Source organism: Oryctolagus cuniculus, chromosome 20, assembly GCF_964237555.1.
Source record: "Oryctolagus cuniculus chromosome 20, mOryCun1.1, whole genome shotgun sequence".
Lineage (NCBI taxonomy): Eukaryota > Metazoa > Chordata > Mammalia > Lagomorpha > Leporidae > Oryctolagus > Oryctolagus cuniculus.
This window is the reverse complement of record NC_091451.1, coordinates 48,917,130-48,935,170: the sequence shown is the minus strand read 5'-3', so window position 1 is coordinate 48,935,170 and position 18,041 is coordinate 48,917,130. Positions and strand designations below refer to the sequence as shown.

The 18,041-nt window shown below is 47.9% G+C and overlaps 1 protein-coding gene, 1 pseudogene and 2 gene segments (V, D, J or C); all 4 read left to right on the top strand.

Annotated features, from left to right (window-relative positions):
* The window catches only part of LOC103346901 (immunoglobulin heavy variable 3-23-like), a 121,321-nt gene that overhangs the window by 49,096 nt on the left and 54,184 nt on the right, over window positions 1–18,041 (top strand).
* Window positions 2,750–3,262, top strand: LOC138847329 (immunoglobulin heavy variable 3-66-like). The segment is given in 2 exon segments: window positions 2,750–2,854; window positions 2,958–3,262. Coding segments are annotated over 2 exon segments (351 nt in total).
* On the top strand, window positions 7,676–8,196 carry LOC138847328 (immunoglobulin heavy variable 3-23-like; annotated as a pseudogene).
* LOC138847296 (vinculin-like) lies at window positions 17,417–17,885 on the top strand. The gene has a single exon (XM_070065645.1). It carries the CDS (start codon window positions 17,441–17,443, stop codon window positions 17,864–17,866), a length of 426 nt encoding a protein of 141 aa, XP_069921746.1. The 5' UTR covers window positions 17,417–17,440; the 3' UTR covers window positions 17,867–17,885.

Below are 18,041 nucleotides of genomic sequence, written 5' to 3'. Positions count from 1 at the left end.
CCTTGAGTACACTACCTTCATTTATCATCTCAATAAAACATTGGCAAACACAACACCAGTATTCAGAGATCTGTATCTTCATGATTGGCCATTGTACATCCTTTTATCCCATGTAGGTAGCATCACATATTATGTGTCTTCCTTGCCTGGATGGTTAGCAGGGTGTACTTTAGTGACATATTATCCTAGGCACAATATTCTCCAGGATCATCCAAGTTGTCCAAAATTACAGAATTTCTTACTCTGCACTTCTTTTAAACTTCCTTTTAAAATGTAACTTTGTCCATTTCTTTCATTTTCCATTCTTGCTTCCATGAGATGTCACTGGATCACACGTATGAACTCTTTTGAATGGCGGTGATTTAAACGAACAAGGAACTGCAGAGGTGTTTGCCACAGTGACTGCAGATCCCATGGACACCTCCCTGGGATTTCATATTCATTGTACCATGCAATGGTGCTTGAACATCATGTAATAATTCTATTTCTAGTTTTTGATGCTTTTCCATACGGTTTTACTAATTAACCAGACACAGACTTGTATCAGGGTTATCATCTCTCTCTACCTCCATAAAACATGTCAGCTCTGGTATGTCTGCTAATAGCCATTCTAACAGGAGCGATGGGATGTCTCGTTGTGCTTCTAACATGGACATACATGATGGTCCCAAATTGATAGAATTTTATATGTCTGTCTATATATCTCTTATATAATTTATAGAAATGATATAAATTTTAAATTTAACATTTTATTTGAGAACTTGTCTGTATGTATTTGTCCGAACCACTAAGAGACTGAGACTGACAGTGATCTTCTAATTCTGGTCACTTCCCAGATGGCTAAAAAGCTTCAGCTGGGTCAGGTGACAGCCAGGTGCTTGGAATTCTGTCCAGGTGTCACCTATGGCATCCCAGAGGGGCTTAGGCAGGAATCTGAAACCGGAACCAAGCTAGGACACAGCACTAAGCATCCTGACACGGGAGGCAGGAATCCCTCAGGCTCACTCCAGTGCTGCTCCTGACACCACCTTATCATCACTGCATGTACACAGTCAATTTCTTCCCTTGGGATTCAGTTGCTTGATATCATTCAACATTAGGAAACAGGCTCCTACTCATATGTATAATTAATCTTCAGTAATTTTACGTATCTATTTATTTTATTTTAAAGACAGTGTTATAGCAACAGAGGAAGAGACCAACAGATGGAGGGAGAATTCCTTCCATTTGTTCACTTCCTGAATGGCTGCCAAAGGCTGGGGATGGCTGAGCCTAAAGTCAGGAGCCTGGAACTTCCTCCAGTTTCCCACAGGGCTGGAAGGGGACAAACCCTTGGGTCATGGTAGACAGTGATCACCATTGTACTTCCAACCTCTGTGAGTTCAAGCTTGTGGATGGCATATACAACTAATGTCACTTACTATGTGTCCACATGTACTTGCATTATTTCTTTTAGTTTGTATACTCCAGGCTGACCCATGTTTCATAATGACAGAATGACCTCCTTTTTAATACTGAATAATATTCCATGTCCAAATGTGTAAGGATCCATTCACTGTTTTATGCACACTTGCTTTGTTTGAGACTGAAGTATTGTGAACAAAGCTGCAACCTGACACAGGACTGTGGGTGAATTGTGACACAGAGACTTCTACCCAGTGCTTGACCTCAACTCAGAGTCATGATTACTAGACACAGGGAAGAGGGGGAAACAGGGGACAGCTGATACCAGGGCACAAAGCACCACCAAAGGCAGGAATAATTCTGCCCACACCACAGTGGGCTGACTCAGTTCACTACAACACACAACAGGTTCCACGAATAACTAGAACTGAGGTCTCCAGGCTGCCCAACTCAGAATGATTGAAAGGAGGTGGAAATGTGCATGACAGTGAGTTGATCTGTGCCCATTTCTACCATGCACATTCCAGGAGCACACAAACCCCACTACCATGTACAGTGTTCTGTGTTCAGGAACACTTTTAAACAGTTTAAATAGTTTTTAAACTTTAAGGCAATGGATGAATAAGGAAACAAAAACATAGTTAACCTTAAAAAATGGACTTGCAGTCCTTCATCTGTTTAAAAGTGGGCGACAGGCATTAGGAGAAAATTGGCTAAGTCCCCACTAGGGACACCCGTGTTCCCATCAGAGAACTGACTGAGTCCAGCCTCATGGCTTCCCACACTTTTCCTCATAATGCATCATGGGAAACTGTAGATGACGCTACAAGCAAAGGAGCCCAGACACAGTTCCTTGCTTCAGGGTTCAGAAAGACTAACTCCTAGGGGTCATAGGCATTTGGGATGTCTGGGGCTGTCAACCCAAAGGCAGAAATCTCCCATTGTCACCTTTTCTGACCATCTCTACATTTCTGTCTCTCTCACCCCTTCTCTCTCTATCACTGTACCAATGTCTATCATACAGATGATAAGGAACCAATGGTTATTTAAATAAATGAATGACATGACACTGCTAACACTAGATATTAAGAGTACACACATATTAGAATGAAACAAGGTCATTGCCTTCAACTTTTTAAAATTATGATAACATAAAAATTCATATGATCTGAATCGTATCATAGCCATCACCCTACACACCCAGGTACCACGCCTGCCCTGGGCCCTGTCCTGTCTGAGGCGTGTGACCCCATGCCTGCTATACAGGGGCAGCACATGCAGATAGGGCCTCCCTCTGCCCATGAAAACCTGCCCAGCCCTCACCCTGCAGCTCTGGCACAGGAGCTCCAGCCCCAGGACTCCCAGGTGTCCACTCAGTGATCGCACTCAACACAGACGCTCACCATGGAGACTGGGCTGCGCTGGCTTCTCCTGGTCGCTGTGCTCAAAGGTAATGATGGAGAACGTGGGGCACTGAGTGTGGGAGAGGACGTGAGTGAGAGACACAGAGAGTGTGAGTGACAGCTTCCTGACCATGTCGTCTGTGTTTGCAGGTGTCCAGTGTCAGGAGCAGCTGAAGGATTCCGGGGGAGGCCTGGTCACGCCTGGAGGAACCCTGACACTCACCTGCACAGTCTCTGGAATCGAGCTCAGTAGCAATGCAATAAGCTGGGTCCGACAGGCTCCAGGGAAGGGGCGGGAGTGGATCAGAATCATTAGTAGTGGTGGTAGCACAGACTACGCGAGCTGGGTGAATGGTCGATTCACCATCTCCAAAACCTCGACCACGGTGGATCTGAAAATGACCAGTCTGACAGTCGCGGACACGGCCACCTATTTCTGTACCAGAGACACATGAGGGGCCCTCAGGCTGAGCCCAGACACAAGCCACCCTGCAGGCGCGCGCGGCTCCACCAGGGGGCGCACAAGACGCACTGAGCCCAGATTCTGGTCATGCGCAGGCACAGAGGGAAATGAAGCCCAGGTTTCCTGTCAGGGAACTGGGGTTTCCTCTCCTGTAACAGTTTTGAGGGAAGAATTCTACTTTTTGATTCTGTCCTTCCCAACTTCAATGACGGAGTGAAAGTTTAATGTAAAAGGAAGAAGTCCTAAATGAACAATTTGGTTCATGGACAGCGACTGTGCTCACCAGGGTCAGAGATGTGGGAATATTGAGGGCACTATTGAGTCTCTTCCAACCTGACTCAGGACAGCACCCTCAGGGCACTGAAAGCTTTGGACAGTTTCAGTTTTCCCTGTATAACCAGGGACAGCTGAGACAGGGCCGTTGATCTGTTAAACAGCACCTATTCCACTCATCCCTCTCCTGCCACAACCAGCAAGTGTGCACTGAACCAACCTTTGACTTTACATGTGGGTGATCCACACTCACGTTCTGCAGTCTTTAACCCGACCTGCATTTCCCTTTAATCCTGGAACAGTCTGTGGTCCCTGTGTGAATGTCACAGCACTCAGGAATGCACTTGCAGCTCAGCTGTGTCTCAGGCTGAGCTTCTGCAGGCACCTGGGAAGCCTACAGGGACTTCCTCATCCTCTAGGTCCTGGTACCCTCCTGTAGGCTCCCTGCCTGAACTCAGGAGGGAAATGTGCTGGACATCAGCAGTCAAGGTCATAACTGAATGGAAAGTGTTGGGTGTGCACTTCCGGCTGATCTGGTTCTGCTCCAGTGTTGTGGGACCCCTGCACCTGCTGTGGTTGAGGGAGAGCAGAAAGTGGGACACACAGTGGCTGTGCACTCTGGGGCTGGAGTCCACATCACGGGGAGCTGTGTCTGTGGCTCCAGCATGATGCCCAGTGTCCTGAGGCTGAATCACAGCTGCAGGAAGAGTCAGTTCCAGAGACCATGTGTCCAGAGTCCCTGCTCTTCACTCCATGTCATGCTGACTGGAGTTATCACTCCACTTTAGTCTTTCATCTATTTAGAGAGGGAGACATCCATGCTGCATATCACAGTGCTGGATGGAGCCCATTTACACACTTTCCCATACTTATACTGACAATGCACCCTGGAAGACAGTAGATGATGGATGTGTTATGAGGCCCCGTCACCAAGGAGGGAACACTGATGTAGTTCCAAGATCCTGGGATCCAGCTGCCAAGCCTTGAGTACACTGCCTTTGTTTATCATTTCCATAAAACATTGGCAAACACAACACCAGTATTCAGAGATCTGAATCTTCATGATGGGCAATTGTTGCCATTTCAATTTCATAAATGTTTCATAAATAAGAATTGAGTATAGCTCTATGAGGTACAATGATATGTTTGGACAAAATGAATGCATATTGAGTGGAATTATGAAGTCAGACTTGCTGACACGTTCATAGCTCAACACATGTTTTTGGTGGAGTTCAGCTGTCTCCTGCTGTTAGGAGATTTCCAAACACAATATTTTTTTAACCTCTTTCACCATGCTGTACCGTAGATCCCTCAGTGTGTGAATCCTGTGGGACTGGAACTCTGACCTTGGTCCACCATCACCTCTGCTCCTCCCTCGCTCAGACTTTGGTCTTCACCATTGTACTTCCTGCCTCTGTGAGTTCAGCCTTTTATCCCACGTAGGTAGCATCACATATTATGTGTCTTCCTGTCCTGGATTGTTAGCAGAGTGTACTTTTACTGACATATTATCCTAGGCACATTATTCTCCAGGAACATCCAAGTTGTCCAAAATTACAGAATTTCTTACTCTACTGCTTGTAAACTTCCTATTAAAATGTAACTTTGTCCATTTCTTTCATTTTCCATTCTTGCTTTCATGAGATGTCACTGGATCACACGTGTGAACTCTTTTGATTGACGGTGCTTTAAACGAACAAGGAACTACAGAGGTGTTTGCCACACTGACTGCAGATCCTGTGGACACCTCCCTGGGATTTCATATTCATTGTCCATGCAATGGTGCTTGAACATCATGTAATAATTCTATTTCTAGTTTTTGATGCTTTTCCATACGGTTTTACTAATTAACCAGACACAGACCTGTATCAGGGTTATCATCTCTCTCTACCTCCATAAAACATGTCAGCTCTGGTATGTCTGCTAATAGCCATTCTAACAGGTGCGATGCAATGTCTCATTGTGCTTCCAACATGGACATACATGATGGTCCCAGACTGATAACATTTTATATATCTGTCTATATATCTTCTTCTATAATAATTTATAGAAATGATATTATTTTAAAATTTATCATTTTATTTGGGACCTTGTCTTTATGTATTTGTCCAAAACCACAGAGAGACTGAGACTGACAGTGATCTTCTAATTCCTGGGTCACTTCCCCGATGGCTACAAAAGCTTTCACTGGATGAGGCAACAGCCTGGTTCTTGGAATTCTGTCCATGTGTCCGCATGGGACTACTTGGAACCTCACCTACGGCCTCCCAGGGTGTGCTTAGGCAGGAATCTGAAACTGGAACCAAGCTAGGACACAGCACTAAGCATCCTGACACGGGAGGCAGGAATCCCTCAGGCTCACTCCAGTGCTGCTCCTGTCACCACCTTATCAGTCACTGCATTTAAACAATTGATTTCTTCCCTTGGGATTCAGTTGCTTGAGATCATTCAACATTAAGAAACAGGCTCCTAATCATATGTATAATTAATCTTCAATTTATTTTAAGTATCTATTTATTTTATTTTAAAGTCAGTGTTATAGCAAGAGAGGAAGAGACCAACAGATGGAGGGAGAATCTTCCTTCCACAGCTTTCCGTCTGAATGGCTGCTAAGACTGAAGATGGCTCAGCCAGAAACTAGGAGCCTGGAACTTCCTCCAGTTTCCTACAGGGTTGGAAGGGGACAAACACTTGGGTCATGGTAGACAGTGATCAACATTGCACTGCCTACCTCTGTGAGTTCAATCTTATGGACTGCATATATAACTAATGTCACATACTATGTGTCTACGTGTACCGGGATTATTTCTGTTAGCATATTGTGTTCCAGGCAGACCCACATTTCCTATTGACAGAATGACCTCCTTCTTAATACTGAATAATATTTTATGTCCAAATGTGAAAGAATCCATTCACTCTTCTATGCACACTTGCTTTATTGTAGACTGAACTATTGGGAACAAAGCTGCATTACCTGAACACAGGATGGCGGCTCAATTGTGACACAGAGACTTCTACCCAGTGCTTGACCTCAACTCAGAGTCATGGTTACAGAACAGGGAAGAGGGGGAACAGGGGACGGCTGATACCAGGGCACAAAGCACCACTCACAGGAAGAAATAATTCTGCCCCCACCACAGTGGGCTGACTCAGTTCACCACAACACACGACAGCTTCCACAAATAATGAGAACTGAGGTCTCCAGGCTGCCCAACTCAGAGTGATTGAAAGGAGGTGGAAATGCGCATGACATGAGTTTATCTGTGCCCATTTCTACCATGCACATTCCAGTAGCATTCTATACCCCACTACCATGTACAGTGTTCTGTGTTCAGGAACAGTTTTAAACAGTTTAAATAGTTGTTAAACTTTAAGGCAATGGATGAATAAGGAAACAAAACATAGTTAACCTTAAAAAATGCACTTGCAGTCCTTCATCTGTTTAAAAGTGGGCGACAGGCATTAGGAGAAAATTGGCTAAGTCCCCACTAGGAACACCCGTGTTCCCATCAGAGAACTAACTGAGCCCAGCCTCACGGCTTCCCACACCTTTCCTCATAATGCATCATGGGAAACTGTAGACGACGCTATGAGAAAAGGAGCCCCTACCACCGACGTTTGAATTACAGACACAGTTTCTTGCTCCAGGGTTCAGAAAGACTAACTCCTAGGGGTCATAGGCATTTGGGATGTCTGGGGCAGTCAACCCAAAGGCAGAAATCTCCCATTGTCACCTTTTCTGTCCATCTCTACATTTCTGTATCTCTCACCCCTTCTCTCTCTATCACTGTCCAAATGTCTTTCATATAGATGATAAAGAACTAATGCTTATTTAAATAAATGAGGGACATGGTATTGCTAACACTGGATATGAAGGGTACACACATATTAAAATGAAACAAGGTCATTGCCTTCAACTTTTTGAAATTATGATAACATAAAAATTCACATGAAATGAATCCTATCACAGCCATCACCCTACAAACCTAGGACACCACGTCTGCCCTGGGCCCTGTCCTGTCTGAGGCGTCTGACCCCATGCCTGCTATATAGGGGCAGCACATGCAAATAGGGCATCGCTCTACCGGTGAAAACCTTCCCAGCCCTCACCCTGCAGCTCTGGCACAGGAGCTCCAGCCCCAGGACTCCCAGGTGTCCACTCAGTGATCACACTCGACACAGACGCTCACCATGGAGACCGGGCTGCGCTGGCTTCTCCTGGTCGCTGTGCTCAAAGGTAATGATGGAGAACGCGGGGCACTGAGTGTGGGAGAGCACGTGAGTGAGAGACACAGAGAGTGTGAGTGACAGCTTCCTGACCATGTCGTCTGTCCTTGCAGGTGTCCAGTGTCAGGAGCAGCTGAAGGATTCCGGGGGAGGCCTGGTCACGCCTGGAGGAACCCTGACACTCACCTGCACAGCCTCCGGATTCACCATCAGTAGCTACCACTTGTGGTGGTCCGACCGGCTCCAGGGAAGGGGCTGGAGTGGATCGGATACATTTATGCTGGTAGTGGTAGCACATACTACGCGAGCTGGGTGAATGGCCGATTCACCATCTCTAGCAATACCAACCAGAACACGGTGTCTCTGCAAATGAACAGTCTGACAGCGGCGGACACGGCCACCTATTTCTGTGCAAGAGACACATGAGGGGCCCTCAGGCTGAGCCCAGACACAAACCTCCCTGCAGGGACGCGCGGCTCCACCAGGAGGCGCAGGAGACGCACTGAGCAGACTCAGACCCAGGACCAGATGCATTAGGAGGTGAATCGCTGGCTCCCGTCCGGAAATTGGGGTTTGTGGTCCACTAAACCTTTCCACGTTCCGATCTGGATGGATGATTCTGTCCCTAACACCGACCACTGAGCAGAAGTTTTGGTATCACGGGAAGACGTCACATGAAGAAATGGAGTCGTTTCTGGAGGAATGAATGACATCTCTGGGGTCCCAGCATCTGAGACCTGAGGAAGCTCTGGGCACCCTGGGAGGCTGTTCTGGTCTGAGTCTCTGGAGTGTGTCCCGTGGAATTCTCTGATGACGTCATCTGGGAGCTCGCTGAGAGCCCAGGGGCAGTGTGGAGCTGGTCAGGGGCTAAGGATGCTGCAGTGTTTCACATCCATGACCTCCCCTCCTGCACAACTGGGCCACTGAGGGGCAGAGCTGACCCCGTGGTCCTGGTCCCTGGGGCTCCCATGTCCAATCTCTACAGCTGTGCCCTCGTCTCCCTTTCACTTCCTCACCCTGAACTCACAGGTTGAGGTCCACGTGGTCCAAACCCCAGGTCAGGGATTAACCTGCAGCTCAGGGGTGGCTCAGGCTGTGGCTCCTAGAAACCCTGCTTGCTCTTCCTCACTCACATCTCCTGGGATCCCGAACCTGCTCTCATTTGCAAGCAGAGGTGGCCATTGGTAGTACAAGGGGTCAGACTCATGGAAAACACTGGGTGTGGAGAGGTCTTGTTCCCCACACTCTGCTGGCCTTGTCTCCATCTCAGGGAGACCAGCAAGTGGGACAGCCCAGTGAAGTCTGCACTAGATCCAGGTGGTTCTGGACTGTGTCCCTGTGAGCCCACCAATGATCCAACCCTGGAGCTGCATCCCTGCTGCATGAAGGGCCTGCCCCAGAGACTGTGTGTCCAGAGACCCCGACTCCTTCCTCCAGGGACTGCCCGCACCTGTTCTCAGCCATGCTCCTCCTCCTGTGGAAGCAAAATCATCCTTGCATCTCTCAACTCTGTCATCATCAGGAATGAACAAATTTTCTGCTCTTCACCAGGATAGCTGCATCTACCCCATGTGTTTACTAAATGTCTCCTGCAAAAATACAATTGTTCTCTCATGTAGGATTCCTACAGAACCTGAAGCAATTCTCTCAGCTGATGTAGAAATTACTAATTCTGAGTGGCTTCATCTAAACCTGGAGACACAGACAAGTAAGTGTTGGTTTAAGGTGGGAACAGAGCAGAGGCTGAGTGTGGTTCTTTGACTGTTTTATTCTGCCTGTTAGTACCATCATGCAGTACCCCAGAGAGGAGGTGTATGGAGCAAAAACGTTAATTGAGCTCACATCTGTAGAGGCTTACGTCCAGGATCAGACAGTGAGAATGTTGTGCCATCAGGCATCCTAATATTGTGAACATCATACAGTGTTCAGGCATCCTAATATTGTGAACAGGGATGGGAGGGACCCCATCCCCACACAGGACGTCAGACAAGACCAGGGCTGACTCTAGCAGCATTGTGCTCTGTGCTGAAGCTGGGGACCCAGGAGATCTACTGTAATCTCCTCCATAGCAGATTCCCCAGAAATGAACAAATTCCACTAGGCCTCACTCGCAGAACTCCCCCACTTCTCCCACGGTCACCCTGGAATCACTCCAAAACACAAACACCTTTGAGGACACACTCTGCCACAGGCAGAGGAGGGAGGTTTCATCCACAAGCATTGTAGGCCTGATGACACAGAACCTGTTGTTCAGGATGAAGCCAGTTGTGTAAAACAGGTATTTTGAGACGTTAGAAGACTCAGGCCAGTTTTAAACACAGCTCATGCAGACAGTCCTTTTGTTCCTTTGGGATACAGGCTACTGATCATATGTTCTATATTTAAATAGTTACTTCCATGTGTGTGTAGGCTGCTCACGTCTCCTCGGTCCACTTGCAGTAGAGAAGCTCTGTAGTTTATGCAGCATCATCTGAAAAGGTTTTCTTACGTTGCCTGAACTCTGGAGATCCAAAAGGGAAATCATGGACAGACCACTATCAGGGAGATTCTGCCCTATGTTTCCTTCCAGTAGTTGTACAATGGACTTTGCATCTGATGTCAGATCCTGGTTATTCCATGCTTTTCATGTAAACATCCAGATCGTGCACCCCCTGCCAGTGCTGTTATGTTGGGGCCATGCTCAGCACTGATGGTGTGAGGACAAACCACATCCACCCCCAGCAGGCTGCTCCCAGCATTCCGTGTGGTCCTGTTCAGGGCACTGGAGACCTCAGCTTCCTCCATGAGGCCCTGACGTTGAATCCACTCATGGTGGGAGTCGTCACTGGATGCACTCCCAAGAGACGATGTCATTCCACGTCTCCCAGGCACCTGTGCTAGTTTTACTCAGTGGTGGTCAGTGTGGGGTTTGCCAGGGACAAGGACACCTGATCAGACCTCCTGACTCAGTGTCCTGCTGCAGGCATGGGCTCCAGCTGTGTGGCCCTTCCACCTGTCCTTGACCTCATGCAGAGGAAGAGCCCACCCCTCCACCAGGTCCTCTCCCTCTGCTGCTGCACCCTGTCCCCGACTGTCACTTCCCCACGTGCCATGCTTCTCCTCCCCAGTCCTCAGCTTTGGGGGTGGAGCCATCCCCTGAGGATGCAGACTTCTGTGTCTTGGGGGATCAGTGCTGGCACAGTGTCTGGGGTGGACTCTGCTCACGAACATTTTCTACAGGATTCCACCAGGACATTGGTCATGATGGTTTCCTCCTGCAGGTTGATAACTTTCTTACTCAGTGGACACAGAGGAGCAGGGTCTGGGGTATTGAGGCCGAGGATGCTGTTCCTGCAGAGCCGTGAGCAGAGCCAGCACTGCTTGGTGTGCGTGTGTGGTCTCTCCAACTGAGCAGCTGAAGGCTGCACGTTAGGTGGAACTTACCCTCCATACTTGATGCACGGAGCCTCCCATCATGCATGTGGGGACCTCACCACCCAGTGATCCCATTGAGAGGGGCTCTAGGGAGGGACAAGGCCATGAGGGTTGCTGCCTGCATTGAAGGGAATATGAACCTTAGAGAGACCCTCCCATACATTTGTGGTTCCTGGGGCTGCAGGAACAGGAATCTGGTGTTGGGCACTAGAGTCACATGTGAGACCCTTGCACTCCCTTGGGGGAGGTGCATATCTTAAACAATGCAACTTTCATTTTATTATTTACCTTATATCCATGAAATTTGATAACAGCGTTAAGATTAATGTGCTACACATTTCTGCAAAATACAATATACTTACTCTAATTTATTTCAGTTTTTCTCTGATCAGATTTTCAGATATTTTGGTTAAAAACTAAGAAACCCTCATTCACCTGTGTCCTACAGGACCTGCAAACTCAGTGCCTTCAACTTCTGCCCCTGGCAAACCTACATGATGCTCAGCATTGAACTGGATGAATCCATTGTGAAGGAGCCCAAGGGGGCTCAGGCCTTAATGTGACTGGAGGAGGTGGTCCAAGGCAGGGTGACACAGGGGCAGTGAGCAGCACGGTGGGATGTGATATTTGCTCTTGGCATAGATGTGATGAGGAGTGAGAGAGGCACAGCTGAGTCGCACTCACCACACACTTTCAACATGTGGGGCTGCCTCTGTATCTATCACAACACGATAGCATTGCCCATAGAAGCAAAATTGCCCAGCAGAGAAAGTGTGAAGAACAGACAGAAAGACACTGGCACGTGAAACACAACACTAAGATGCACCTGCGTGAAACCTGGTCCTTTGTTCATCTGTCTGTCAAAAACAGAATCCAGCCAAAGTGCTCCATGTTCATGAACTAACTGTTGTGAATGAGGTCACTGTAGTTGGAGATGGGACTGCAAATGTCTAGACATGGCGCCCTCAGATCACTTGGACACATCCCTCAGACTTCATATTCCCTGTAAGCAACAGCAGGATTTTTTTTGACAGGCAGAGTGGACAGAGAGAGAGAGACAGAGAGAAAGGTTTTCCTTTTGCCGTTGGTTCACCCTCCATTGGCCGCCGCGGCAGGAGCCAGGTGCTTCTCCTGGTCTCCCATGGGGCGCAGGGCACAAGCACTTGAGCCATCCTCCACTGTACTCTGGGGCCACAGCAGAGAGCTGGACTGGAAGAGGGGCAACCGGGAGAGAATCCGGCGCCCCTACCGGGACTAGAACCTTGTGTGCGGGCTCCGCAAGGCGGAAGATTAGCCTAGTGAGCCATGGAGCCGGCCAGCAACAGCAGGATTTGGCAATTTTTAAAAAGGTAGAGACACACAGAAAGAGGTCTTCCATCCACTGGTTCTCTCCCCAGTTGGTCACAATGGCCGAAAATGTTCCGATCCAAAGGCAAGGAACAGGAGCTTCTTGGGGTCTCCCATGTAGATTCAGGGGCCCAAAGACTTGGGCTATCTTCTACTGCTTCCCAGGCCATAGCAGAGAGCTGGATGGGAAGAGGAGCAGCTAGGACTAGACCGGCACTCATTTGAGATGCCGGCGCTTCAGGCCAGGGCTTTAACCCAATGTGCCACACACCAGCTAAAGTATGAGATTGGTGAACTTTTGGGGTGGGAGTTCACGGACTGGCACTTTTTGGTCCATAACTGATATTTCATTGGTGTTAATATCCAGCACACAGGTGTTTTGATGTGTACTCAATTCTTAACACACACACACACTAAAACCTAAAAATCCATGAATTGCTTTTTTAAAAAAAGTTATTTCAATGACATTCGACTTCAAATTTGGAAGAAACACATTCATGTGCCAGTATCTTCAAAGACTGCTCTTACATAAATCCTACCCAGTCACAATTTAACATCATATACATGAAAAACTCACTATTTCAACCTTTCACAGCAGATTAACAAAATCATTAGGAAAACTGGACAACCACAACCAATGACAGTACAGAGCTCACATCGCTCCTGGAGCTGTTAGGTGGAGTGGAAAATCCTGTGTGAGGAACAGAGGTGTAGAGTGTGGAGGTACCTCCTACCAGACTAGAGCCCCTGGACACAGCACAGCCTGTCTGTGATTCCTTCAGTAACTGTGCACGTGTTCAAGGGAGGTATCCCTCATGCCAATATCACATTTCTGTGCTTGTGCAGACACAACACAGGGGCAGGCACTGTTGTGCAGTGAGCTGAGCCCTTGTTGGGAGCCCAAAACTGTGTTGGAGTGATGGCTCAAGAACTAGCCTCTCCACCTCAGGCCCTCCTTCCTGCTTGTGAAAAAGTAAAGGTGGGGCCGGTGCTGGGCCATAGTATGTTACAGACCAAATCTGCAGTACTGGCATCCCACATGTGCAACGGTTCAAGTCCCAGCTGCTCTACTTCCAATCCAGCCAGGGAAGTGGTAGAAGACGGCCCAAGTCCTTGGTTCCTTGTACCCGCATGGGGATCTGGAAGAAGCTCCTGGCTCCTGGCTTCCAAGCCGCTAAGCTCTAGCTGTTCTGACTAATTGGAAGTGATCTCTCTCTCTATCTCTCTCTCTCTCTCTCTCTCTCTCTCTCTCCATCTCTCTCTCCATCTCTCTCTCTCTCTCTCTCTCTCTCTCTTTCTCTCTCTCTACCTCTCCTTCTCTCTGTGTGTGTAACTTTGACTTTCAAATAAATAAATAAATGTTCAAAATATAAATTAAGGGCCCGAGCCAGGGCTCACTTGGCTAATCCTCCACCTGCAGCACCGGCATCCCATATTAGTGCCGGATTCTACTCCCAGTTGCTCCTCTTCCAGTCCAGCTCTCTGCTGTGGCCCAGGAGGGCAGTGGAGGATGGCCCAAGTGCTTGGGCCCTGCACCCGCATGGGAGTCTCTGGATTCTCCATCAGTAGCTATGCAATGATCTGGGTCCACCAGGCTCCAGGAAAGGGGCTGGAATACATCGGATTCATTAATACTGGTGGTAGCGCATACTACACGAGCTGGGTGAATGGCCGATTCACCATCTCCAGAACCTCGACCACGGTGGATCTGAAAATGACCAGTCTGACAGCCTCAGACACAGCCACCTATTTCTGGGCCAGAGACACAGTGAGGGGCCCTCAGGCTGAGCCCAGACACAAGCCTCCCTGCAGGGACGCGCGGCTCCACCAGGGGGCGCACAAGACTCACTGAGCGCAGATTCTGCTCCTGCACAGGCGCAGAGGGAGATGAAGCCCTGGTTTCCTATAGGGATGGGGTTTCCTCTCCTGTAACAGTTTTGAGGGAAGAATTCTTCTTTTATGATTCTGTCCCTGCTACTGAATTCCTGACACAGAGAAGTTTGATGTGACAGGAGAAGTCCTATATGAACCAATTCAGGTTCAGTGGTCTCCAGGATCAGAGATGTGGGTCTATCAGGGTACAACGTGAGTGTTGTCCACTCTGAGTCAGGACAATACTCTCAGGGCACTGCCGACTTTAGGACAATTTTAGTTTTCCCTTTCGACCAGGTCAGCTGAGGCAGGGTTCTTGGTCTTTATAAATCAGCTATTTAAGTATTTCTAGCCTGTCAAAAGGAGCAAGTGTGCTGAACTGAACCAACCTTTGACTTCACATGTGGGTGATCCACACAAACTTTCGATAGACTTTATGCTCGATTTCTATTTCCCTTTAATCCTGGAACAGTCTGTGGTCCCTGTGTGAACGTCACAGCACTCAGGAATGCACTTGCAGCTCAGCTGTATCTCAGGCTGAGCTTCTGCAGGCACCTGGGAAGCCTACAGGGACTTCCTCATCCTCTAGGTCCTGGGACCCTCCTGGGGGGCTCCCTGCCTGATCTCAGGAGGGAAATACACTGGACATCGCAGTCAAGGTCATCACTGAATGGAAAGTGTTGGGTGTGCCCTTCCAGCTGATCTGGTTCTGCTCCAGTGTCATGGGACCCCCTGCACCTGCTGTGGTTCAGGGAGAGCAGAAAGTGGGACACACAGAGGTTGTGCACTCTGGGGCTGCAGTCCACATCACCGGGAGCTGTGTCTGTGTCTCCAACATGATGCCCAGTGTCCTGAGGCTGAATCACAGCTGCAGGAAGAGCCAGTCCCAGTGACCATGTGTCCAGAGTCCCTGCTCTTCACTCCATGTCTATGCTGACTGTCGTCATCAATCCATTTGGAGTCTTAGATCAGTTTTAGATGGGAGACACACAGGCTGCATATCAGAGTCTTGGACAGAGCCCATTTACACATTTCCAACACTTGTAACTGACAATGCACCCTGGAAGACAGTAGATGATGGATGTGTTATGAGGCCCCATCACCAAGGTCGGAATAATTATTCAGTTCCAACCTCCTGGGTTCCAGCTGCCAAGCCTGAGTCAACTGCCTTCATTTATCATCTCCATAAAACATTGGCAAACACAACACCAGTATTCAGAAATCTGAATCTTCATGATTGGCCATCGTTGCCATTTCAATTTCATAAATGTTTCATAAATAAGAATTGAGTATAGCTCTATGAGGTACAATGATATGTGTGGACAAAATGAATGCATATTGAGTGGAATTATGAAGTCAGACTTGCTGACACGTTCATAGCTCAACACATGTTTTTGGTGGAGTTCAGCTGTCTCCTGCTTTTAGGATTTTCCACTCACAATATTCTCTTAAGCTCTGTCACCATGCTGTGCAGTACATCCCTCGTGTGTGGATCCTGTAGGACTGAAACTCTGACCTTGCTCCACCATCACCTCTGTTCCTCCCTCGCTTAGACTTTGGTCTTCACCACTGTACTTCCTGTCTCAGTGAGTTCAGCCTTTTATCCCACGTAGGTAGCATCACATATTATGTGTCTTCCTGGCCTGGATGGTTAGCAGAGTGTACTTTTACTTACATATTATCCTAGGCACATTATTCTCCAGGAACATCCAAGTTGTCCAAAATTACAGAATTTCTTACTCTACTGCTTCTAAACTTCCTATTAAAATGTAACTTTGTCCATTTCTATCATTTTCCATTCTTGCTTCCATGAGATGTCACTGGATCATATTTGTGAACTCTTTTAAATCAACAAGGAACTGCAGAGGTGTTTGCCACACTGACTGCAGATCCCGTGGACACCTCCCTGGGATTTCATATTCATTGTACCATGCAATGGTGCTTGAACATCATGTAATAATTCTATTTCTAGTTTTGGATGCTTTTCCATATGGTTTTACTAATTAACCTGACACAGACTTGTACCAGGGTTATCATCTCTCTCTACCTATAAAACATGTCAGCTCTGGTATGTCTGGTAATAGCCATTCTAACAGGAGCGATGCGATGTCTCATTGTGCTTCTAACATGGACATACATGATGGTCCCCGATTTGTAGCATTTTATATGCTTGCCTTTATATTTTCTTTTAAAATTTATAGGTGTAACATAAATTTTAAAATATATCATTTTATTGGCCAGCTCCACGGCTCATTAGGCTAATCCTCCACCTGCGGTGCCTGCACCCTGTGTTCTAGTCCCGGCTGGGGCACTAGATTCTGTCCCGGTTGCCCCTATTCCAGGCCAGCTCTCTGCTGTGGCCAGGGAGTGCAGTGGAGGATGGCCCTGTGCCCACATGGGAGACCAGGAGAAGTGCCTGGGTCCTGCCTTTGGATCAGTGTGGTGCGCCAGCTTCAGCGGACATTGGAGGGTGAACCAATGGTAAAGGAAGACATCTCTCTCTGTTTGTTTCTCTCTCTCTCACTGTCTACTCTGCCTGTCAAAAAAATTTATCATTTTATTTAAAAATTTGTCTGTATGTATTTGTCCAAAACCACAAAGAGACTGAGACTGACAGTGATCTTCTAACTCCTGGGTCACTTCCCAGATGGCTACAAAAGCTTCAGCTAGGTCAGATGACAGCCAGGTGCTTGGAATTCTGTCCAGGCTCCCACGTGGGACTACTTGGAACTTCACCTACTGCCTCCCAAAGGGGCTTAGACAGGACTCTGAAACTGGAACCAAACTAGGACACAGCACTCAGCATCCTGACACGGGAGGCAGGAATCCCTCAGGCTCACTCCAGTGCTGCTCCTGTCTCCACCTTATCATCACTGCATTTAAGGAATTGATTGCTTCCCTTGGGATTCAGTTGCTTGAGATCTTTCAACATTAGGAAATAGGCTCCTAATCATATGTATAATTAATCTTCAAGTTATTTTAAGTATCTATTTCATTTTAGCCGTCACAGAAAGCCGGGGAGGTGATTAAACAGCCAATGATGATGGCTGCCAGGCAGCTCCATGATGAAGCTCGCAAATGGTCCAACAAGGGCAATGACATCATTGCAGCAGCCAAACGCATAGCTCTGCTGATGGCTGAGATGTCTCGGCTTGTGAGAGGAGGCAGTGGTACCAAGCGGGCACTCATTCAGTATGCCAAGGACATCGCCAAGGCCTCGGATGAGGTGACTCGGTTGGCCAAGGAGGTTGCCAAGCGGTGCACAGATAAGCGGATTAGAACCAACCTCTTACAGGTGTGTGAACGAATCCCAACTATAAGCACCCAGCTCAAAATCCTGTCCACAGTGAAGGCTACCATGCTGGGCCGGACTCCCATCAGCGACAAGGAGTCTGAGCAGGCCACAGACATGCTGGTTCACAATGCTCAGAGCCTCATGCAGTCTGTGAAGGAGACTGTGTGAGAAGCAGAAGCTGCTTCAGTCAAAATTCAAACAGATGTTGGATTTACACTGCGCTGGGTTAGAAAGACTCCCTGGTACCAATAGGCACCTAGCTGGACACGGTTGGCACAGAAACCCCTACTAAATAGAAGGAAAATGATCAAGGCCCAGGAGACACCCATAGGTGCTGGGGCTT

Coding starts and splice junctions, on each gene's coding strand:
- LOC138847296 (XM_070065645.1), top strand. CDS start 17,441: ATGATGATGGCTGCCAGGCAGCTCCATGATGAAGCTCGCAAATGGTCC.